Source organism: Lycorma delicatula, chromosome 2, assembly GCF_047948215.1.
Source record: "Lycorma delicatula isolate Av1 chromosome 2, ASM4794821v1, whole genome shotgun sequence".
In the NCBI taxonomy this organism is placed as follows: domain Eukaryota; kingdom Metazoa; phylum Arthropoda; class Insecta; order Hemiptera; family Fulgoridae; genus Lycorma; species Lycorma delicatula.
This window is the reverse complement of record NC_134456.1, coordinates 202,659,227-202,684,586: the sequence shown is the minus strand read 5'-3', so window position 1 is coordinate 202,684,586 and position 25,360 is coordinate 202,659,227. Positions and strand designations below refer to the sequence as shown.

General features: G+C 28.3%; 1 protein-coding gene across 2 annotated transcripts in view; it reads left to right on the top strand.

The window, feature by feature from the left end:
• The window catches only part of wg (Wnt family member 1 wingless), a 122,799-nt gene that overhangs the window by 82,645 nt on the left and 14,794 nt on the right, over positions 1 to 25,360 (top strand). For both annotated transcript variants that reach the window (XM_075357035.1, XM_075357034.1), the window contains exon 3: positions 16,426 to 16,703. In XM_075357035.1, the coding sequence (XP_075213150.1) occupies positions 16,426 to 16,703 (278 nt within the window). The remainder of the gene's footprint in view (positions 1 to 16,425; positions 16,704 to 25,360) is intronic.

Genomic DNA, 25,360 nt, shown 5'->3' with positions numbered 1-25,360 from the left:
TAGCTTAAATAATTCCCTTTTTGTATTAATCATGTTTTGAATATTGATGGTTTGACGAATGTAACTTGCAGTTTATATAATTTGTAATTTGAATAATAACACAAATAAACCTTCAAATCTGCGGTCGGAGGACCAAAAAATATGTTGAACAAATAACCGTGTTGGTATACTAATCCTAACAAATGTCGCTGGTTCATTTTGAATAAAGAAAACGATACTTAAGTTATGTTTAAATTATATCCTTTAATATGTATGAATGTTGAATACACGTTTTTATGTAAAATGATTGTTACAATGTTACTGTTCGTCTAGTGATCGTTTTGGATATAAATTTTAGAATAAATCGTATAATAATACATTATAAATAATTATCAGCTGGTAACTAGGCCAGTTAAATAATAAAAAACTTTGAGTGCATATTTTTATATAAATTCGATGGAGTTAGTATATTTGATCACAGTAAAGATCAGATGAATGCATGAGACTGAACAGTTTTCAAGAAGGACAATTTTTAATATAAATATTTTGGTTTTTATTTTAACTAGAGCTACAGATTTTTATGAACCTGATATTTCTTCCGTCCAGTAGGCTTTCTGTGTTGTGAATCTCTAGTTAACAATATTGTACGAACCAAATCGCTCTTTTATACTACACTGGTTTATTCTTTACGAGGTCGAATCTTTTATGCTATATAAACTATTATTCACACATATCAATGAGACGATTGCTAATTTCTTATTAGAAGTCTATTTTTGATTTTTATGTTATTAACTTCGATAAAAATATCATTCACCAACTAAAATAACAACTTGAAATTATAAATTTCAAAGAAACGATTTTAATTATTTTTTGATATATTATGAAATATATAAAATCTTAATTGGAAATCTACCTCAATGTACAAAATTAATTTAAAATTAATCTTATACTGGTGAATAAAAATCACTGAAATTGTATTTATATTTGCTAATATGAATAGATGAACTAGTAAATCCTTGTTCATTAAAACATAAAATCTAAATTTGTTATTACAAAAAGGAGAAGTTTTCTTAATTATATATATGTATATCTAATACATATATGCGAAATTTTGTGGGAGTTCTGTCAGTTTGCAACAGCATCACGCGAGAACCAACCGACCGATTACTTAAACATTTTTAGGATACATTCGTATTATCTCAGGAAGGGAAGGTTTTAAGCCATAGATCAGGCCTTAGTCTCTTTGGGGGTGAAGTTGTGAATTTTTCCTCTTCAACAACGACCAAATACCGTTTTCAATTTCGTTTTTGGACGTAAACATAATAGATTGTGCGTTATATAACGTATGCGATTTTCAGTTTCCTACCATGAACCCTTCCCTAGATATATATAATATTCTGAATAATGGGAAAGGGTATCAAAAGGAATTTGTTCGTCTACAGTAGGAACGTATTAGAGCTTCAAAGTAAAGAACGAGTTTCCCTCGTTCCCAACATTTCCTCGTTGGAGGAAAGTGAGCTTTTCTATACTATTCTCACAACCATTAGGATAACGAACACAACGGGGCTCTAAACGGGAAGTATAGATAACGGGCTCAAAACGGCTTGTATATGTGTGTGTATATATATATATATATAATCTTTTCACTTTTTTAATTTGTAAAGATCTAAAATTTTATTAAAAATATACTAAATGATGAGTTAAAGCTTGAATCAAGAATTTTTAGACAACAAAAAAATAAATAAATATGTTGGTTCAGCAATAAGGCAGATAAAAGCATTCAGGACACCTGCCAAATATCTTACTTCATTTTTCCCATCATATTTTAAAATCTAGTATAGTTAAAAAAGTTATTTATACTAATGCAGATATGAAGTTAAAAAATTAAAATGTTTTTACAGAAAATAATTTATGTCATCCATTAGGATGCCAAGGTCAGACTATATTCAAATGTAGATGATATAAATTGCAAAGTTAAAAAAAAATTACATTTATTCTAATAAATTATAGTTAATTTTATTTTAAACTGTATACAATAGTGTAACGTAAGCTTGTGTTTTATTGAGTAATAAAAAATTCAAATGTATGGATTTTATTTAGTCTTATAACTTTAATAAAAATAAATTAAATAAAACAAAATTTGCACTGATGTACTAAATAAAACAAGAGTATTTAATTTTCATTAACAGTTGAACACGTTTACACAAATATATACACATGATTATAGATTTAAAAGTACAAATGACTAATTTTTAATTTTAAAAACATGTTGAGTAACAGTGAAAGTATTTGCTGGAATCAAATGATTTAATTAAAAAACAATCTAATTATTAAACTGCATTGATTGTTTATTTGCAGTAATATTTTAATTTTATTGCAATCATTACTAGCTTACAAGAGGGTAATTAAATTAAAAAAAAAAAGTAATTTTTGAAATAATTGGAAGATGAGTCTAAATTACAATCACGTAATACATACTGGTGTGTGGTTAATTTTTTTGCAATGCATTCAATGCTTTCGTCTGCTATAAATCTTCTTTTATTAATGTAGCTTAATTATTAACTTGTTCTTTATTTTTTTTTATTTCATTACACATTAGCTTAGATGTATGAGTATTCATAACAGTTCATACTGTATTACGAGAAAAGTGATTTTAGGAATTCAGGAATTTAATTAGAAGTTAAATCACGTCAAGTAAATTAATTAAAAATATTTATTAACAGTCAATTTATTTCATGAATATAAAAAACAGTTCTAGAAAAATGGAATTAATGTATTAATTATATATCTATCTATATATATATATATATATATATATATATGCATGTACACACATACACACGCACACACACGCACACACACACACACACACACATACACACACACACGCATATATATATATACACACACATAACAACTAGTTGAAACGAAACCCTATTTTGTATTTATATTCTTTATGTACACATCGCAATCTGTTCAGGTAGTGAACAATCAGAAACCCCTCCCTCTAACCGATTGAGATGAAGTTGCTGTGTGCCATGTAAATGAAGTGTATTGTTGTTTAAACTCAGGCCGGCCATTCCTGAGATGAGTGGTTAATTGAACCCAACCACCAAAGTACAAGCACAAGTGGTAGCGACTCGGCCGTTCATCCGGGGTCCCGAGTTCGAAACCCGGTCAGCCATGACATTTTTCAAACACGCTACAAGTCATTCATCTCATCCTCTGAAGCAATACCTAACGGTGGTCACAGAGGTTAAAAAAAAAACACCAAAGTACACCGATATCCACTGTCTAGTATTCAGATCTGTATTAAAGCAATTAACATTTACTAGGATTCGAACCTGAGAAATTCGACTTCGAAAATCAGCTGTTAAACAAACAAGTGATTTACGATGACGGGTTTACCATTACACCATTGCGGTGAGCAACCCGATTATATAGAGAGTTAATTATAATCTTTTTTTTATAGCAAATTTATTTTTACGAACCTTTGCCTAGTCGATGAAATTTAAAAAAGTGATATTTAAAAAATCTTTGAAAGATGCATTAAAGTAAAAATAAAAATATAATTTTAATATTACGTTATTGAAAAACGAAAGATTGTTCACTGAATAACATGCCGATATGCAGTGTACAGCTACAAAATGCGAATACGTTTACTCATGACCGTATTATACAATTTTAGAGTTACCGCGACATTCATAGGTACAAATAAATTTACTAAATTTTAGCAAAATAGTAAATAGTCAGCAGAATGATATGTATGTATTTCTGTAAACAATTTTATTATTATTTATTCTTTTCCTTCAAAGATTTAGTGTTATTGATGAAAATATTTTAACAATTTTTTAAATTCAAATTTTCATGTAGTCCACTGGGCTGGTCTAATGGTTAAATGTCTTCGCAAATCAGATGTTTAATAGCTGATTTTCGAAGTCGTATGTTTTTAAATTCAGATCTTAGTAAAGGTTGGTTGATTTTATTTGGATTTGAATGTAAAACAGTGGATACCGGTGTACTTTGGTGTTTGGCGTTCAATTAACCACTCATCTCAGTAATGGTCGGCCTAAGTCTGTACAAGGCTACGTCGCATTTACATAACATACATCTCATGACATCTTCATGTCATTTACATTTCATCTTCATGTCATCTTCATTTCATTGGGCAATGGGAGAGGGATTGATTATTGTTTAAGAGTTGAATGGATTGTAAAGTAAAAGCTGGGAATAAAAAAAATTCGTATTCCCTTAACAATTGTGCACCATAAATAAATAATGTAGCTGCTTCTTTTTTTAAAAATTGGTAGCCCTTTTTAAGTTATGGATATAATTTATTTATTTTGTAAATTGAAGCCGAACAAAGTTATTTACATAATATTGCAATTTGACACTATTATTCCAACATATATGTAAATATATTGAAGTTTGTAATACCTCCAAAACGAAATGAAAATCCGATTTTGATTGATTGAAAAACATAATTAAATTTTATATTTCTTCTAAATTTATTAGCATGTATGATGTGGCTCATCATTACAGATACTAATTTCTTCAGAAATACATTATTTTCCTACTTGAATATTTTTTATAAAAAATTTTTAATGTCCGAAAGAAATGAATATAAGCCTAAGAAATCGATATTGTATACAATAAACAATGCTTTAAGTAAAGATATTAATATAAATTCACCTTTTGAAATCAGTGTCTAGGAATTTGGTAGTTGCATCGTCATAGAGAAATAACTCAACTTTGGTAGCTTTAAGATTTATTTGCAAATTAGAGTACATTAGAGTACTTTTGTGAGCTCAGTGCATGAAAAATGAATCGTTTTCAAACTTTGTACGACGTCCCAAAGTTTGACTTTAATATTAAATATTCTTATGAATTGTATACGAGTATAATAATGCGTAATTCGTACATTAGTGTCCATTTAAATAATATTTTTTTTTTTTTTTTTATAAATCAGAAATAAGTTAAGGGAACGAAGGTTATAGTGTGAAAAAACACGTTAATAAATAAAAAAGTTGAAATAAAAATTTAATAAATATGTTGTATAGACTGAATGTTCAGTTCCGTAAGAAAGTTTTGAAATCGGTTATTCAGTTATGTTGTGGGTATGTATCATTAAGAATAAGGAGTTGAGAGATGATTAGTTGAGGTTTGGCTCATCCATATGCAGACATATTCACTCATTCAGTCACTTATAAGAATTACAACTCGCCCAACCACCCACCCAAGTTATACAGATAGATCATTCTAATTGATTCACTGGCTGACTTAATAACTTACACTAATATTTTAAACATGTCTGCTTGTTTAGTCTTCTATGTTTTTAATATTGTAAAACAAAAATACAAATTTATTATTTAAGATTAAATTAATTAATTGTTCAACGAAATCATGTTATTAATTTTATAACATTTTTTTTTTTCTGAAAAGAATGTCTGTCACTTATCAATTCAGCATGAATTTTATTATTCGTTTCATTTTTTCTTAAGTCTTAATTTTTTAAGAGTAAATTTTGATACGTTCAAAAATAATATATACAAAACACCTTTAAATTATTGACAATTTGGATATATAAAAATTTGGCACACTAGGACAATTATGTAGGAATTATACTTATTTATCTTTTCAGTATTTCAAAAGTTTAATGTAAATGTTTTATGTATACTTAGTTATCATACTAAATACTCATTCCTTTGTTATTATTCTTTTTAATCATTAAACATAAAGATTCATAAATATACTTATGAACTTAATAAGGTTACCTGCCAACTACTTCGTTTGTATTGTTACAATGCAAAGGACCACAACTTTATTTATTTACTTTATGTTAATTGTTTTACTCTTTGCTCAACGTTTAGAAGAAAGAACTTCTGAACATTTAACTTTTGTTCAAAAATTTATTGCGTATATTGACACTGTTGCTATTCCGCAGACCTCAATCGTGTATTTTTGATATAGTCTTCTTTTAAAAAATTATTTTAAGATTTCGTTTTATATTATTAAAGTTATAAAAAAAATAAAATATATATAAAACATTAAGTATAAAATGTTACCATATTACCATAAAATGTTGTTTTTTATCATAATTCTAAAAACTTCAAAGTGTTGAAAAGTAAAACCATACAATTCTTGGTTTTACTATTCATTTTATAAAAGTTTCAACGAATCTCAACGGAAATTTAATGTTTAAACAAACCTTGTAAGGATATTTAAATTTTTTTACACTTTAAAAACGAATAATATGTTTTTAAATTCATTATTAGATATTGGAATTATTGTATAACGATTATTTAAAAAAAAACATCGTTCATTAAACGTTAAAGGAAAATTTTTCCTTCTTCTTTAAAATACTTATATTATTTAGCTAGTGTTTAGTAATGCTTTTATTTAAACAATCGATTTCACATGTTTCATTAAAAAATGCATTTTTTTTATTGGGTAATATGTAAATATGAAAAAATAAGTATATTTAATTATTATAAATTAGTAAACAAATGGATAATCATTAAATATGCAAAAAAAGGGTTAAGTTAATGATTAATTTACATATAAGCTCGAAGTTTGAATGTGGGAATATGGAATAGAAATATTTTAGTCTAAGAGAAATTCTACGCCTGGGCGGGATTCAATTCTGGGATCTTCCTGATAAAGTCTATCATGTGGTGGTGATTATTAATAACTGCGATTTAAAATAATAATTTTATAACTAAATAATATTTTGTAACATTTTTGTGATTACAATGAACATTCAAATGAAAATTAAAAGTTTTTTGCATTTATAATTAATTGTTTAACAAGAAAAAAACAAAATAAATCTTTTGAAATTAAATTATATGTTCCCTAAAGTTTATAAATGTTTTATAGACTATCGACATTAATAAAATTTAAAACAAATTATTTGTAGCATTTTCTTTTTATCTGGGTGATGATTAATATTATGTTACAACGTTTGAACAAGGATAAAAAAAATCCAAATGCGTAATCACTATTTTGTATGCAATATGATCGGTAAAAATAATATATTTTTTTTTTTTAATATTTGGAAATTTTCTAGTGACAAACTAATTCTGCCACTAGAAAATCGTATATTAATAATTGATTTGGCATCTAAAAAAGAAGATTTATCAACTGAACTAGTAATTTAATTTTTTTTCCAACTGAAATAATATTATAATATCTTTACTGCCTTTAATCGCATTTAAATAATATCGTTTAGAAAGAATAAAAATAAAAAAAATCTAACCGTAACAAAACTATTTTAACAGATTTCCTTTTGTAGAAAAAAAATTATCATAAAAGTATATTTATACTCAAATCAAGGTCTTGTAACATTTCGCAATTGAGAATCAAGTCGATGAAGATAATTTTATTTATCTAATATTAAATTATTAATTATTTCATTATTAATATTTAATACTACTAACCAACGATTCTAATGTGTGGGATGGATGTTGTATTTATATATTAATAAAGTTGTAAATATTATACATATAACTCAGTATCAGACATTTTAATTTAATATACGATACGATTGTGTAATTTTCATGCAATAGACTCATTAAAACAGTATTTAGAATGATACAAACACGTTATTTAGTCGGGAGTGACTTTTATTAATGCACCGACCTTGTCGACAGTATACATATCAATTTGGGCCGCTAGTCACTATTACAAGCACCCCCTACGGTGCACGACCGGTTTAAACCATTTTGTCATAATATATGCTTGCTCTTCCCACACACTGCACAGATAATTCATAATGCACTCACTATGGAATTCTTAATTAAACATTCAATGTATATTTGATTCTTGTAATCTTCTTCTCTATTCATTTCTATGGTAGCCTATATATTTTGTCTGTACCACTATTTTATCGTTCATTTCTAAAAAGTATTCCTAAAAAAACAAATAAAAATAATAATACCGTTTTTCTAAACATAACAAAGACGTTTAAACTAACAGTGGGAGTAGTTACATACCTCATTCTAGAAAATTCAAATAATTTTTTTTACAATTCTTACTCTTCTTATTTCGGTGAAGGTAGATAATTCGTGAAAATACTAATTATGTGGTTTCAGTTTTAATAAGAGAAATTAAATTAAAAATCGAGATAAAACTCAAATATATATTTGTAAAAATAATGTTTACTACAAGAAATAAAATATCTGTATGTTTTTATTTGTACTCTTTCAACTGTCTTTTATGTATTGAATTTCTTACAAATTAATCTACCGCACTTATTAGAAGTATATGTAAAGCTGTTTATTATATCTAAAAACTGATCATGTTAGGAAATGTTTGCATTACAATAATGAAATAAAAGTTTTGTGTTAAATTTTAACGACAATGTAGATGAATTAGATTTTCTTATATCTCCATTTATAAAATTAAAAACTTTAATTATTTGGTTGAAAGTTAACAAAACAAATTACCCTATTTCTCCTTTTAAAATGATGTATATCATTTTAATAATGAATATATCATAAAAAACCATTTGATTATAATAATGAGTAAATTTACGAAATTTACTCATGAAATTTAGTCGTTTCATGAATTCATTGTTTTTATTATCAAAATGCAAATTTTTTGTATAAAATAGTTTCATATTTGTATTAACGATTATTCTGCATACTTCAGATAATATGAATACGAGTGGGCAAATAGTAAATTTAGGTAATATTTTCCTAGGAAAGTGTTTTTATTAAAAGTATATTGACCGTTAATGTATTTAAATTAAGCAATCTATTAAGGAAAATACCTTGAAATTATGAGAAACATTTAATGAAATAAATTATAACAAGAAGAAATATTCTAGCTTTGAACGGCTGAACCACTTAAGGGATACAATACCTTGCACAGCTTTACATTGCAAAATCTTTTTCTGTATTTTAGATCCGGGTTCTATAATTTAAAAAAAATTAAACACGTTTCAAGTAACTTCAGAATATGAAATTGAATGAGTTTTCAAAAAGTTTTTTAAAATATTTAAACCAGAGGAAAATAAAGTAAAAGAACAAAAAAAAAACAAACATATATTTAAATTGTAAGTGGTGGAAGTGTACCTTTTGGAAAAAGTTATTTGTAGATTATAAATTTTTTTCTAAAATGAATCTGAAAAAAAATCGAAATTGGTTTTTCCATGATACATCTATGTTACAAGAATTTTGAAAAAAAAATAATGTGATCAAATGCCCTGTATATAGAAATATTTCAGTCAAATTTGAAGAAAATCGGTTGATCCTAAGATAGGACCAAAAGCAGTGCGACACAATACGTACTCTAGATGAAATACTGGACCCTAAAACATAAATTTTGCAAAAAAATTGATACTCCATTTTTGATATGATCAGCATTCTTTCCCGTTTAATATAGCTATTCCAGCTATATTCCCCGGGAAAGTAAAAATGACTTAAAAAAATTATTTATTTATAAATTTACTCATTTACGTGTTTTTTAGATTTATGGTCCTATGAAATTATGTTTTGTGGGGATTCCATAAAAACTCTAGGTATAAACTAAGAATTTAAAAAAAAGATCCCTAAAAGGTGAAAGCGAAGACATCTTACTACTGACTTAAGCTAATTCTCTCACTTCGTAGACAGCCTGAAAGCAGAATCTGTATTTTTCGATTTCCTTCAGTTACAAGCATTATACACCTTAAAACATTTTTAATAATAGAATCTAGAAATTATGGGTTTTAAATCCTTAAAATAAAAATCTCCAAATTTATCCATTTTTTGAACTGACGCAAAGGTAACATTTTTTCCTTAGGTAACATTTTAAATAACTACAAGACTAGAAATTGTGATTCTCCAGATATTTTCCGAATCCGTCATCCTACAAGGAAATGATATTTTATTGAATATAGTCAACGTATATATATATATATATATATATATATATATGTCTTAATGAAAATTTTAAACTAAGTATGAGTTTTTGTTATATTGTATAATTTTGCAGTAAAATATACGAATGACCAAGATAGTTGACAGTTAGGTTCTTGGAGTTAATAAAAAAAGATTTCAAAACAGAAAAATCATCACGTAAAACGAATAATTTATATTTTTCTATTTTTGCGCACTTGTAAAATATACTAATTATATAAATGTTTATATATTTACTTATACTTGATATTTATTTTTTATACTTATACTTGAATCGGCTAAGTCACCATCAGACAAACATCGTCTCATCAGACGATGAGACGATGTTAAGAGTCGTCTCCATCGAGACGACTCTTATTAGACTAAAATCGAAATTTTAGTCTAATGAAAAAACGGTAGAAAATGAAGAATTCAGAAATTTTATTATTAAATTGGAATATTTTGAACTCTGTACAACCATAAGGAAACGCATCCAAGAAGAAACGCGTCAGTTTAACATGAAATGCGTCAGTATAGCTTGAAGTACATAAAACGCTGGAAGAAGAAACGGGAATATATAGCGAAACGTAAACTAGATTATAAAAGAAAGCAAATTTTTGGATTAAAACGAATAGATGCTTCGATATGCAGAACACATCAGGGAATATTAAAAATAACTGAAATATTTTATTCTAATTTATACAAGGACCAAAATCAGACAAAATTAAAGATCCCTGTAGAAGAAGAAGTACCAGACGTTTTAGTAGAAGAAGTAACACAGGCTATAAAATCAACACTTGCATAACTGTACTCAAGATACCTCAAAAACCAAAAGATTCTGTATGCATGCAAAACTGCTATAGTGATTCTTTTACACAAGAAAGAAACTCAGGAAGACCTGAGAAATTATCGTCCAAAAAGCCTCCTCTCAGTTATCTGCAAGGTTTTCACCAAGATAACAGAAAAAAGAATGCTGACAATACTGAATGAATCACAACCAAAGGAGCAGGCAGGCTTCAAAAGCGATTTTACCACAATGATTACATCCAGGTTTTTCAGCAAGTCGTAGAAAGACATAACGAATATACCATGCCCTACGTATGACATTAATTGACTACATACAGGCGTTTGATTCGGTAACAATGCAAGCTATAATAACTGTATTGCGTAACCAGGATGTAAACTCAGCCTACTTTAAGTTGCTACAATCGATACACGAAGAAGCAAAAGCTACCATCTGTGTTAACAAACTTAATTTAGAGACAAATGCACACAAAGGTGCACGACAAATTGACACTAAATCACTTTTGTTCTTCTCAGCCTAATCCTGATCACCTAAACCACCTGAGTTTCTCAGATACATAGTTCTCGTCTTACAAGAACCAGAACTACAAAGACACATACAGGAATGCAGATGGCTGGTGAACCTTATGGTCTAACGATGTATCTTCAAAAGAGCCAGGTCATCTACCTACAAAAGTTTGCCAAGGAAAAAAAGATTTTTGCCTCTGGAGAACTCGAAAATGTAGATCATTACACGTAGCTTGGCCAACGGATGTTAACTGAGTGAGATAAAATCAAAAAGTTGAACAAAGAGTTAAGCTCGGATGGCAGGCATTCGGGAGACTTAACATAGTTTTAAGAAAAAACTCCCGCTTTGCCTTAAAAAGAAAGTTTTCGATCAATGCATCCTGCCATTCCTTACCTATGGGAGCGAACTTGGAAATTAACAGTTCAGTCATTACAGGAGCTGCGGGTACCATAAAGAAATATGGATCGATATATGCTTGGAATTACCAGACGGAGTAGAAAGACCTGTGAATGTATCAGACAATAGATGAAAGTACTTGATATCATCATGAAAGTTAAAGAATTAAAATGGCGGTGAGCAGGCCATACAGCAAGAAGGACTGATCCATTTCAGATGGACTAAATTAGTCCTTGAATGGATACCACTGAGTGTTAACGTCCACAAAAAAGATCAAAGGCTCTTTGGATTGATGAACTGTTAAGAACATTGGGCCAAATTGGCAGAACATCGCACAAGACCGTATTAGGTGGAAAAATGCTGAAGAGTTCTTCTTCCGGTTTGATAACGGCTGAAATGATGGTATATCTATTTAAATACATTTATTATAGACCAAATAAGACCATCGTGAAGCATAGGTAATGTAATAAAATATCAAATAATTTAAAAAGAAAGATAATGAAATATGAAATAAAAAATAACTTTTATCATAAAAAATAATTTTATATTTATAGGATATCTTTTTAAATGCCGGAATCTTTTAGTAAGCATGAAGTTCATTGAACGTACATTTCTTTCTCCTTCGCATATCGTGAATTTTGGTTTAAAAACGATCATAATTAAATTTTTGTTTTGTTTTTGGAAATATGCTGTATTAAATTCAAAGTTAAAATTGTCAAAATAACGTATGAAAACGAAAATATTGAATAGAAAATTTTAGCTAAGTATTTATTTTTTCTTCAAGTTATTTATAATAAATTCTTCCCCACTTTACGTACATATATAATGTACCACTACTTATCTTTTTTCCTCGAAATGAATTTGAGTTAAAACATTACTTACCTTATTAAATTTATCGAATATACGTAATGGTACACGAAAAATTCAAACGTGTTCACAGTAAAGCTCTAAAAAAAATTTAAATATTCTTTAAATTTATTACATATGAAATATAATATTTTATGATTTATTATTAGATATTAAACTTTAATTTCTTTTTTTTTTACGACTCAAGGAGTTTGAAAAATATCTGTTAGCACACTAAGATTTATGTAGTATACTTTGCCCTACAGACCGATTTGGCACGTTTTAGTTACATGAATAGCGGTCAGAAATATTTCAACATTAAACAGCAAACATTATCGGTTAAAACGGATGGACTTTTATAAACTCTTCAATCAGTATTGTTTAAAATTTTTAGAAAATGAAATAAGCCACAGCGAAGCGATGAAAAATAATTATACAGGCCAAGATTTTATGAACGTTTAAACATTTTATGTGAAAATATGTTAATATTTAAAAGAATGTTGTTATTTATTTAACGATGTTATGAAATAAAACGTAAAAAAATATGTAGGCTATGAGAATTCGGCTGTAAAATTTTTTGTCTTAGAAAATTTCGAAATAATTCATAATATTTGTGTGTATAAGTCATATAAAAAGAAGACGATAATTTAAAAGGATTCTTTCATCTTTCGTTTGGTTAAAATTAGTAATGCTGAATTGAATTCTATTCTTGTTTTCTAATTCTTTGCGACTAAATATTATTGATAACTAAATTAAGTCCTGAATTCGTGGGATTAGGATCCGAAAATTTAACCTTAAATATGAATAGTTAAAAGAAGAGATAAATATTTAAAAAAAGACTGCCAAAAAAAGCTCTTTAATGAATGATAATTACTAATAAAGGGCAATTAAAGAGAGTGCGGGGACAATTTTGTATTTAGTATATTTTTATTCAAAGTTTTTAAAATTATTAAAACAAATAAATATTACATATTTATTTAACCTATGCCGGTAACCTAAGGATCCCAACGCGGAGTCATACACCTAAATCGGTTCAGCCGTTGAACTGCTACGGTGGAACAAAAAAATATACATACGTATACGCTAAGTACATTACACTCCTTTCTGGGAAAACACAAAATGTAATTTTAATTGACACATAGATGTTCAGAACGGTAACAATTTTTAATACTAATGAAAATATACATTAATAATAATAAGCCCACATGAATGAAAATTGAATATAAAACCATTTATAGAATATCTAAATTACCGTTTTACGTGCGTGTAGTATTAAATTAACGAGCCATATGTTTAAACTGTTAGTCGTATAGTGGTTATCCATGTAATAAATATCTAATAAAGTCTTATAAAATTAAAACATTTAGTTTTAATAGGTTTGTTTAACAGAAAATTGAATTTAAACCGTTTTAACAAACTTTTAAAGTTTCCTTTTTACCATTTTTTTTCCAGAAAAATCGAAATAAAACTTTTATAGTTTACAACCTAGACTTCAATTTTTATGTTTAAAGTAAAAATCATTCTTGCAATCGCTAAGGAAACAACAGAACTTGTAATGCAAAGCAAATCGTCCTAAACAAATCCAAATATTAATAAATAAACATTTTATTTAGATCAGTATATAATTATACACTAGACAGATCTTTTCAGAAACTGGTAGAAGTATTATACCGCGGTAAAAAAACGATATTATTTTATCATTTGGGTTGAAGTATCAAGATAAGACTTTAGGAAAACTCTAATTAAAGGAGTATCACAAAATACAGAATTAACAATAAAATAATGATAAGGTAAAGTTGTTAAAATGAAAAAAAAAACAAAAAAACATTCTCTTGTATAAAATGATAGTAATACAACCACGTCAAGGTAATACATTTAATAAAATCTCTTATTAATCATTCAATTTAATTAATTTGACGTGGTTAATTAATTAGATCAATAACATTCAGTGATTCAAATAATGCATTTTTAATTGTATACTCGACTATAATGTCAATTGCTTTTCAAAACCTTTTATTTTGTAGAAATTTTGAATAAAAATTTTCGCCAGTGTAGTTAATGAAGCGATTATAAAAAATTACCCTTCGAATAATATGTAAATGTAAAACCTATATTAACATTACAAACAAACATAAAGGTAAATGACTTATTTCTTGAAAGAAGGAATTAAACCTTTTTGAATTATATAAATTTTTGTATTCTAAGGTTCAAGATATAATTTTCGAAGATCGATAATGCACAGTCAAAATATCCATTACTTGCCCACATTTTTGTTCTCTCCCAAATTGCAATTGAATCTAAACTGCTAAATTTTCTTAGTCAAATCTAAGTTTTCTAGTTCTAGATTCTAGTTCTAGTTCCTCTCGAATATTTGAAAAAAAATAAACGATAATAAATTACTAAGAAATAGTTTTTAATTTAAAAGTCACGTCTTATATCAACCATATATGCTTTTAACGGTCGAATTATGAGTGATGGTTATAAAAACAATCTTTTTTTATTTCATAGAAATATTAAAACGATAGTTAACCGGTAAAGTATAACCTGAACACAAGATTGAGGGTAAGAAAGGAAATCTGTTTGTAGCCAGGGCGGGACAGGAAGAAGTCCAATATTACACTAAGAGTAAAAAGGAAGGAACAATCAATGCAGATATACAGAAAGCTAATTGTAAGGTAAGGGTTTTGCTGTAATAACTATTATGGGAAAACAAGCTAAGCACCCTGGGTACAGTCGCCGCGGGTGTTCTATCTAGAAGTATGAATGCGCCCGGAAACTACGATTCCCTTGATCCTCCTTTGATCTGTCAAAGCAGAAAGCAGATCCTGGTAGAATGAAAGATTTTTAACCCTAATAATTATTCCATCCATCATTTATAAAGAGGCCCCCGTAATTTTTTGAGAAATTATTTTTGTTATACATACAATAAAGCTTGAGTTTCCTTTGAGAACACAATCTAATAGCGTAGATGGGTTTATCCAGTGGTCACTCTCCTGTTATTAGTTCCACTCACAGCCGTTTGTATAATACGATCAAAGGATTATTTTGCAATAGTTCATTGAAAAGAATTCATTTTACATTTAGCCTTTCATTTTCGGAAGACTTGTACTAATCCCAATGTTTTTTTTTTTTTTTTTTGTAATATTTATTGCCTTTCATTCTCCTTGTTAATAGTTATAGAATTGTAGATTATATTATAAAACTATATAGTTAATTCGTTAGTTCAACATATAATTATTTACTGATAATGTGACTTTTTTGTACGCAAATCTAAATGTAGATTTATGTAAAATTCAAACTTAAAATAATTGATATTAATCACAAAATCGTTTAAAAATAGAAACTTTACTTTTCCATAAACAAATAGTGATTAAAATGAGAGTATATTAATTTTTTTTTTTTACTTGATGATTTCGCCACATAAGCTTGTGCGTGGGATATGGAAATGTAGCGTATGAAAAATGCCATGCCTGACCGAGATTCGAATCCAGCATCTCCGTATGAAAGGCGTAGCGTCTTTCGGCAAAGGCGCTACGGTAGCGCCTACGGAAAGGCGTGGCGCAAATGGCTACCATTTGCGCCACGTTGGCCGGCGGGTATGGTAATATTTATTTAAAATGGATATTAAGCTAAAGCCGCTTTTCTTTGTCGACTAGAATTTTTATTTTATTCTATTGTAACAATGTAATTTCTTCATTAACATGTAATAAACAATTAATTAACAAAGAAAAAATAAATTATCCGTAGAATAATCTATTTTTTTTCTTGAATACCCAACAACGGGTTGGGCTATTCTTATTTGTCCTATAAAAAAAAAAATAGTTCCATTTATTTTTAAACAAATAATATAAAAACTATTTCTTTAGAATTAATTCCACATTTTAGTTTACATTGCTGAAAATTCTGTCATATTTATTAAAATATTTTCTTCCAATTTTTGCCGATACAATATTTTATTAAATTGTTCTTTCCGTAATTATTTCACGTATAGTTTTATATATTTCTTTGTTATAGGATGTAGAGAAACAGCCTTCATCTATGCTATTACAAGTGCAGCGGTAACACATGCAGTAGCACGATCCTGTAGTGAAGGAAGTATAGAATCCTGTACGTGCGATTACAGTCATCAGGCACGTCCTCCAGCAACCGGTCTTCGTGATTGGGAGTGGGGTGGTTGTTCAGATAATATAGGTTTTGGATTTAAATTCTCGAGAGAATTTGTGGATACTGGAGAAAGAGGAAGAAGTTTAAGAGAAAAGATGAATCTCCATAATAATGAAGCCGGAAGAGCGGTAAGTGTGTTGATCACAGATCATTTTTCAAATTTATCGCAAAATATGAAACTACTTTTTATCACGTTTGCTTATATTTATTTAGATGAAATTATGTATAAAAAATAAAAAAAATATTTGTATTAAACGTTTCCAAACAAAATAGTAAATTGTCCCAATGAGCCTATTATGATAGCCATTAATGCACGAGTGCGAAACAAGTTACGACACGAGCCTTGGAGAATGTCGTAACTTGTCATTAATGACATTATAGAGAGTTGAGTACCGTATTTTTTCTATAGCTGAGAAAAAAAGTATTATTGATTTAAATAAATGATAGAATAAATTGCTTACGGAATACTTTTTTTTTAATTTTTCAAAAAATAACATTTTTCTGGCAATAGTTCTTCCTAAAAGTCATAAGTTCTTCCTTTTCTTTAATATCGATCGGTGTTAAAGACATTTCTTCTTCAGAATCTGACATAATTAACAAAGGAAAAACAGTGTAAAATAGAAATTTAGTTACCTATTGGTGTACTTTAAAATTAACTTCTGCTTTAAAATTAACCTTTGCTTAACTAATAAATCGGATTAAAATCGAAGTAAAAAAACAGCTGATATATTAAACAATACCCGCTTCTGATTGGTCAGTGGTTGAAAAAAGTAGGCTTTTGATTGGTTGAACACCTGAATCATAATAAAAATCTGTTTTGTAATGACCCTTATTATGATACAGGTTTCAGCCGCGTAATTAGAAGTTATAATACAGCGGTAGACGATTTTTTTAATAATACGGTTAGATCAAAGGTCTTCTCATGATTTTATTTGATGAATTGAAACTTGTAAAACGGTTGTGATGACTGATATAAAAGTGCCAAGCCGGGAATCCAATCCCGGAGCTATTTATTTATCGTTATAAATTAAATGCCAGTATTTTAACTAAATGCAAAGTACAAATTCACAGTATTTCATTTAGTTTTTCAGTAAAATACTTAATTGTTCAGCATAAAAACCAAATGTCGGTAAACTCGCAAAATGCTCAGTAAAATATTAAATGTTGGTAATTTACCAAACATGGGCTAAAAATTTAGTAAAAAAATGAATATATTAGGGAAATAAGAAAATTAAACTAGGTGAGCATTTGATATTTATTATTTTATATTATTTATTAATATAAAGTTAGTTCTTCGGTAAACAAATTTGCAAAAATCAAAATAATAAAAAGGGATAAGAATTTACAACTTAATATAATAAAATAGAACTTAATTATAAAAAAAATTGAGTATTTAATACTTAATATAATAGAATGAACTTTAAGTAATGTATTACTTAAAGTTCATTCTATTATAAAAAAAATGTAATAATTAATTTATCTATTGCAATAAAACCCTTTTATTTCGTTTTTTTAAGATAATTTTTTTACCAGTCGATTGATTATTATGCGCTAATTACTTAACAATTTGAATATTTTGCAATGAAAATTTTTTAAAATTCTGAGCAACTTATAATAATACGGCATAATAAATAATAATGCGATATAATAATACGAATAAAATACTGAGCAATAAAGTGTTAAAATACCGAACGTTTAAATGCTATCGTTTATTTAATACACATCAACGAGTATCACTACCGATTAAATTATAGTGCTAAAAAACACATTTTCTTAATTAAAAAATTATGAAAATTTGCTAATTATTATTACGCAATTATTTATTAATAAATCTATTTTCTCTAACTGATAAGATACCTGAATGCATGAAAGAAGATGTGTTTATATTATTATGATAATAATGCATTTTTAGTAAATTTCTTTTAACTTAGTATAATACTCATTTTAATAACATAATTTTGAAACTTAAAACAAATAAAGTTAGATATTATCTGATCTTTATTAAAAACAGTTGTAAAATAACAAATAAATTGTTATTTATCATTTATATATATGTATATGTCACTTACGTTAGGTATATTAAAATTTACTTTAACGATTAAGTACATCATCAAAATTTAGCATACCGCTATTTTAAATTTATAAAAATTTACCTGAAAATATAGCATGTAATAGTCATTTCCATTGTTAAACGACCATCATCAAAAGATGCAAGAGAAAATAAATGAAATAGAGTTAATTTACATATTTATATGTAGAATAATTATGAAGTACTATTATTAAAACTATTATTTTTATAGTAGAATGAAAAGTAGAAACGGCTCTTATAATTTTTGAAAATCCCAATTGCGATGAAAATTAGCTTAAAAACATTTAAATCTCGAACTCAGATTGCCTAGATGGATCAGATGTTAGCCGGCCTCTGTGGCGTGAGTGGTAGCGTCTCGGCCTTTCATCCATAGGTCTCTGGTTCGAATTCCAGGTCAGGCATGGCAGTTTCACACACAACTAAATCGATATTTCATCTGTCCTCCCCTGAAGCTGAAGCAATACCTAACGGTAGTCTCGGATGCTAAAAGAAAAAATAATGAATCAGACGCTGGAAATTACAATTTTTTATTATTGCTATTCTAAAAATTCTGATAGAAATATTGTTATTTAAAAAGTACGTTCAGCTATTCTTAATATTTCAAAAACTGGATTTCTCAAAAAAGGTTCTGAAAAAATTAATAACAAAATTTTCCATTGCTATTATTTCTTTACAATATAATTATTTCTTGATTACCATTTTAGTTTTTAAATTTTTATTTCTAAAATACGATTATTGTGATTTGATAAAATTCTAATATGTTTATTTGTTTATAGAATACCGAAGATAAATTTTTAAAAAGTATATAAAAAAAATAAATTTCTCTATTTAAATCACTTGATATTATCAGTTACCAATTTAGAAATAATAAAAGGACTTGAAGAAATGATAAAACTGTAATTAATTTCAACAAAATGATTAAGAATTATAATATTTGATAATGAATAACAAGTTCAAATCACGTAATTATGGTAAATTTATAAAGAAATAATGAAGAAAACAATTTCAAAAATAGAATAGTCTGTTTAACGAAAAAAGATTCCTAAATCTGAGCTGTTACTGTTTTATAACTCTTTTAAATAAAATTATATGTCAAATCAAAATATCTGTACAAATGCGTTGTAATATTAAAACTAAATAACATAGAAGTAAATAACAATTATTAAGGAATTAAACTAATTTAAGTAGTAAATTATAGTGCCTAATTATTTCACGAGTTGGTTACAGCGATTAGTTTAGTTGTTGACTGTAACTATTTATATAGATTACTGATTTAATTTAATTTTCTTTCCAGCCAGATTTGTTAATAAGACGTCAAAAATGCTGAATATTTTGAATTTATATAACTAAATCGTTATAAAATCATTTACTGGAACTGGATTTGTACATTTTTTAAACGCTCGCTATAGTTTTAATGACAAATGGAAACATCATGAAAGATAATAGTTTGTATTTAATATTTCATAATTATACATTTTATAAAGTTATTCTTCATAAAAAGTATTCTTCATAAATGTAAACTCCAAGAAAGGTTTCTTGGAATTTAAAGAAGTTATTACCAAATGATGTAAAATAGACCTTCCTTTAATTTAGCAAAATGCATTCTATACATAAGTATATGATGCATATTTTTCCAAATTGGTTAAAATATTAGAACAGAAAAATCAGATTTCTTTTTTTAATCCAACTGTATATTGAAAATAGAAACTACATACGTAAATGAAAAGCGAGATTACATGGTTGTGCCGTGTGTAGTGAACACTTGATTTTATTGCACACAACCTGGTTTTAAGACTAGAAAATTTAGTTTCAATTTTAAGTTTTTCAAAAATGACACCGTTAATTATTATAAATATAATATTAAAAACAGCTTACCAATATATTATTTCATTTCTTCAAACTTTTTCGGCTATTCTGCCATCTTCAGGAAGAATTTATCATAATTTAGAATTAAAATATATAAAATCCATACGATAAAATTAGAGACAACAATTGATCGTCATAAGATAAAAATCTTATAAATGTTAGTAATAAGTTAAAATAATTACCTCCGTTTTAAAATATAGGTAATTATTTTAACTTACTTAAGTTCTTAATTATTTTAAGAAAGAATTACGGAACAGTATTGGAGCGTGATGCACCTTTTCATGTGTGGATTTTCGGAAGTTCCAAAACGCACTTTTTGTTTATTAACAACCGCGTCTAGGTGAAAATGTGCCTCATCTAAAACAAATCATTGTTCAAAAATACGTCTTGGAATACAGCCTGTTCCAAGCGAATGCCATTCTTTGATTTTTGTTGTCAACCGTTAGTTTAGGCAAAACTGTTATTTTTTATGAATACAAATGCAGATCTGTTTTTAAAATTCTCTGCACAGATCGCCTAGAAATCCCAAGTTGTGCTGCTGTTTTTTCTTTGATTTGCCCGGGCTCCTCAACTTCGCTGCTCTGACAGCTTTGACAATCTGTAGAGAACGAACGTCAGCAAACCGTTCACGTTTACTCTCAAATACTGCACCATCACTATTAAAGTATTCCTAAAGTCTGCCTATTGTTTTAAATGAGGGCGACCACCGAGTTGGAAAAGGGAAACGAAACCGTCTTTGTGTAAGCACCAGACTTTTCATTTCATTTAAAAACAACAAAGTCTTTACGCGCTGTCAACAGTCAGTCTTCCTTTGTCAGCCATCTTGGAACGATATACAAACAGCGCACTCGGAAAAGGAAGAAACTAATATTCATGAACTGATTCCCCCGTAGGGGAAGACAATCTCCGTCACTAGCCCTTATGGGCTTTATCGGAAGTCATCTTCGAAACTTCAGCTTCTGACATATTCCAGTGCGCCTCGGTAAGCATTCCACCAATGAGAATGCCACGAGTGACATTACCATCGGTGTATTATTTAATGAACTCAAAAATAATACATCTTCCCGAATCTTCAGTAAGACTGAAAGGACTTAACTGAACAAAGAATCTGAACTACCTACCCATAGAAGGTAAAAGTCAGTTCAACACACAACAAGAAAGATAAAAATATTACACTGAGCAATAACAACACAGTAACACTGAAACAAATTAAAGGACAAAAAACAACAAAATCATAATTTATAAAAAAAAACATCAACAAAAACAGAATACAAGAGAAATCCAAGCAAGGCTCTAGATCCCCTCAGCAATCCTTTTCTTTGTCAAGAACACTGTAAAACTCTCCACTATTGTACATTAGGCTTGGGTCCTGCAGTTTACACGGAAATCCAACGCTGACCCGTTAAGATTAAGCCGATAGATGGTCTCCGTGAGCATTAACTCGTACTTCGAGCACTCATAAAGAACATGGTAGGCGTCATCCAATTGTTCACACTGAGGACGCATCCCAGAATCAACAGGCCGAATTTCTGGAGTCTGTCCCTAAAAGCAACATGGCCGGAAAGAAATTACGTCACATATTTATTAGGGTGTATCTAAGAGGTGTTCCGCTAACCAACATTTAGAAAGAGATCATGCGTATAACGCCCACTCTCTGTCTCATCACGCCTGGCCTGCCACAAGGCATTGCCGTGATTCAATTTCTCGAACTTTATCCGAAGTAAACTCACCGGACTTCTTAGCAACATACCACTACTGCTTCTCAGACGCAACCAAGTCTATCGGCTGAAATCAGCAAGACTCCTCCCGTGAAATACTACGGTAACCACCCGTTACCGTTAACAATATTAGACGTCGAGCCCTTAAAAATATGTCCCGATAATTTTTATATTTTAGCCTCTCCGCTCAAAACAGGCGCCGCACCTATAGCATAATAGACTCACACACGCCTTTATACAGAATGCTCATGGTCTTAATATTAAGATCCCAATCAGGATTGACATTACGTCGAATACCGAAGAAGACTATGCAGGTCTTCTTCGCGACGTATTGAAGGTGCTTCTTAAATTATAATTTCTCATGAAGAAACACTTCTTTCTTTTGAACATACATTATACGCCGCCTGCTATTGAAATACGAACTCGCTGACGCACTGCCAAACGGCCTTTTAGGAGCTTAATCATGATATTTTCCGGGCTAAACGTCATCTTGCGTTGATGATTCTACAGATCAAGCATCTTGCAAGCTTGAGTGGCTCGGAGTTCACGTCCCTCCGCGAGCTTCCTTCAAGGTTTTTCCTTGGTAGGATAAACCTACCAACGGTAACATCTATCTTTGTTACACCAAACAATCGACGCCCATCTATTATCCCTACATAGGTGGGCAATTCACCCATATACTTTACCTATATACTTGTTGATCATGCTGAGTTTAAAAGCCCCCTATTAATTCACCGCCATAATCGGTGAAACCGCAATGCTACAAGAGTAACCTAGCACTCACATCCGCACCTATAAGGATTGGACTAGTGCTAGAGAATTGTAGGATTTTATCCCAGACCTCAAGATGACGATCAACAGGATCTCTATAATGGAAATATGAACTAGCAACATACAAATGCAAATTCTGAACATCCAAACAGACAAAGACATGATGATTGTTTGAGAGTTGCCGAATAAAAACACATTCAAGTTCCTCTGCACAAAACACCGGACTTGCTTTCAGAACCGCAATAACGAGAAAATCTGGAGGATCACCGAACACAATATATGGATGTTGCAACAAAACAACATCCACTCCTCTATGTAATGCAATCTCTCCAAATCCAACCTGAGCAATGTAAGCCGGCCATGTATTTAACTGGCCAAATCTAATCATTTAATGAAATTGAATTTAGTACATATCGAGAATTCTCTGATAATTCCCACAATCTTTACTGTTCACAGAGTGCTTATGATCCTTCCGAAGACGTTTGCAATTAACACAAGTCAAAGCCGTAAGTTTAAAGTTTAGGGAAATTTTTGGTTTAGGATTAGTAAACATTGATCTAATTCATCGGAATGATATAAGTAAAAGAAAATAATCATAGGCCGCCTTTTAAAAGACAAGCTTTTTCGATTTCTTTTTGTGTTGAAGAGCAGACTTATATTTAGTTATGTGTTTCGAAATGGCATCTTCACTTTTAGTAAAATGAAAACGATTGAGACAGACATTTTTTTCCTTTTACTCTTAAAATTTCGTACTCTTCACAATTTTTTTTTTGAGTTTTCCACTACTGTTGAGTTATTACAGAAAACTGGTTTCTGACCGCCACTTTCTAAAATACTGCTGATAAAGATTGTGTCTTGGCGTATTTCTTTCTTTGTATATATTTATTTATTAAAATGTTTACCAAAATTTCAAGGTACTAGTAGATAGAATACATCTATTACAATACTTCACTGATAAACTTACATCTGTCCCTTGCATGACAGCGCAACACTGAAGTCGATGTATAAATTTACAAATTTTTCTTTCATTATCTAGGAGGAACTGTGGAAGAAATCATAAAAGTAGTAATTAAGGACTTACAGATTTATACTCTTTTCTAATAATACGCTAAAAAAAAAATATTTCCGAATAAATGGTAAATATACAATATACTTAAATTTTAAAAAATCTCATAGATTCTAACTGAGAAACTACGTCACACATTTATATATTCTTTTAGGTTTTTTAATTTTTTATTTAATGAAGTAATTATATTTATAGATATGTTTACGATTTAAAATACTGTTGAACAAGTTATGTAAAATGTATATTGCATTAATTATTTACATTTATTCTACTGATTTTGTGACGACTAAATTTATTAAACAACATTCTTTTATAAAAAAAAAAATATATATATAAAAAGATAAAATTAGATTTTATAATTAGTTGTTATAAAAAGTGTTTTAACGTGTGAATTAGTCTTTTCTTTTAATTTTTATAAAAATAAATAGGCTATTTTATTAATATAAAAAAAAAAATACGAAAACAAGTTTTTTTCTTTCAATAATTAGAAATAATATTCAATGTCAAATTTTTATGTAGTTCTGAATTGCTAATCTTTTAAAGAATTACTGATTTTTTAATAAAATTCCTTTATTTCAAAGATAGAAATAACATTTATATTTAAAAATCGATAATTCGAAATTTATTCAAGTAATTGAGAGGTAAAAACTGTTATAAAAGTTGCTTTGATGGGGACTCTTCGTACTAGAATGCTAACTTGTATAAATCCATGAAATATTATTCACAACTCTTACTGATATTTTTTATAATTTATAATATTATTGTTAATCATAATAAAAAAAAAAACACTTTGCTATTATTTACTATAATTCAATACTTGAATACTACATATATGGTCAAGGAAGACTGATGAATGTAACTTATGACACACGTTTATGCTTGAAGGTGGTTTCATTAGACGGGTATTGTTAAATAAATAAAAAGAATTTTTCTTGAAAAGTTTTATTGATAAGCCCATTTTATTTTGCTTCCTACACCTACTTGTACTTCTTTTTTCATTACTTATTATTTATCTAAATATTACATTATTAAACAGATTATAATTATAAAATCTTTTTATATTAAGTTAAAAGATTAAACAGCAATAGTTTCAGATATTTGTTTTTTTGGAACATTCCATACAGATATATAAACTATACTAATTTGTTTTTACCATTTATAAAAGAAAAAGAAAATACATTTTTAAATATTTAATTTTTTAATTAAAATTCATATTTTAAAATTATTCAAAGGAAAGAGCATTAATTTATAGTTAATTTTTTTGTGTATTATACA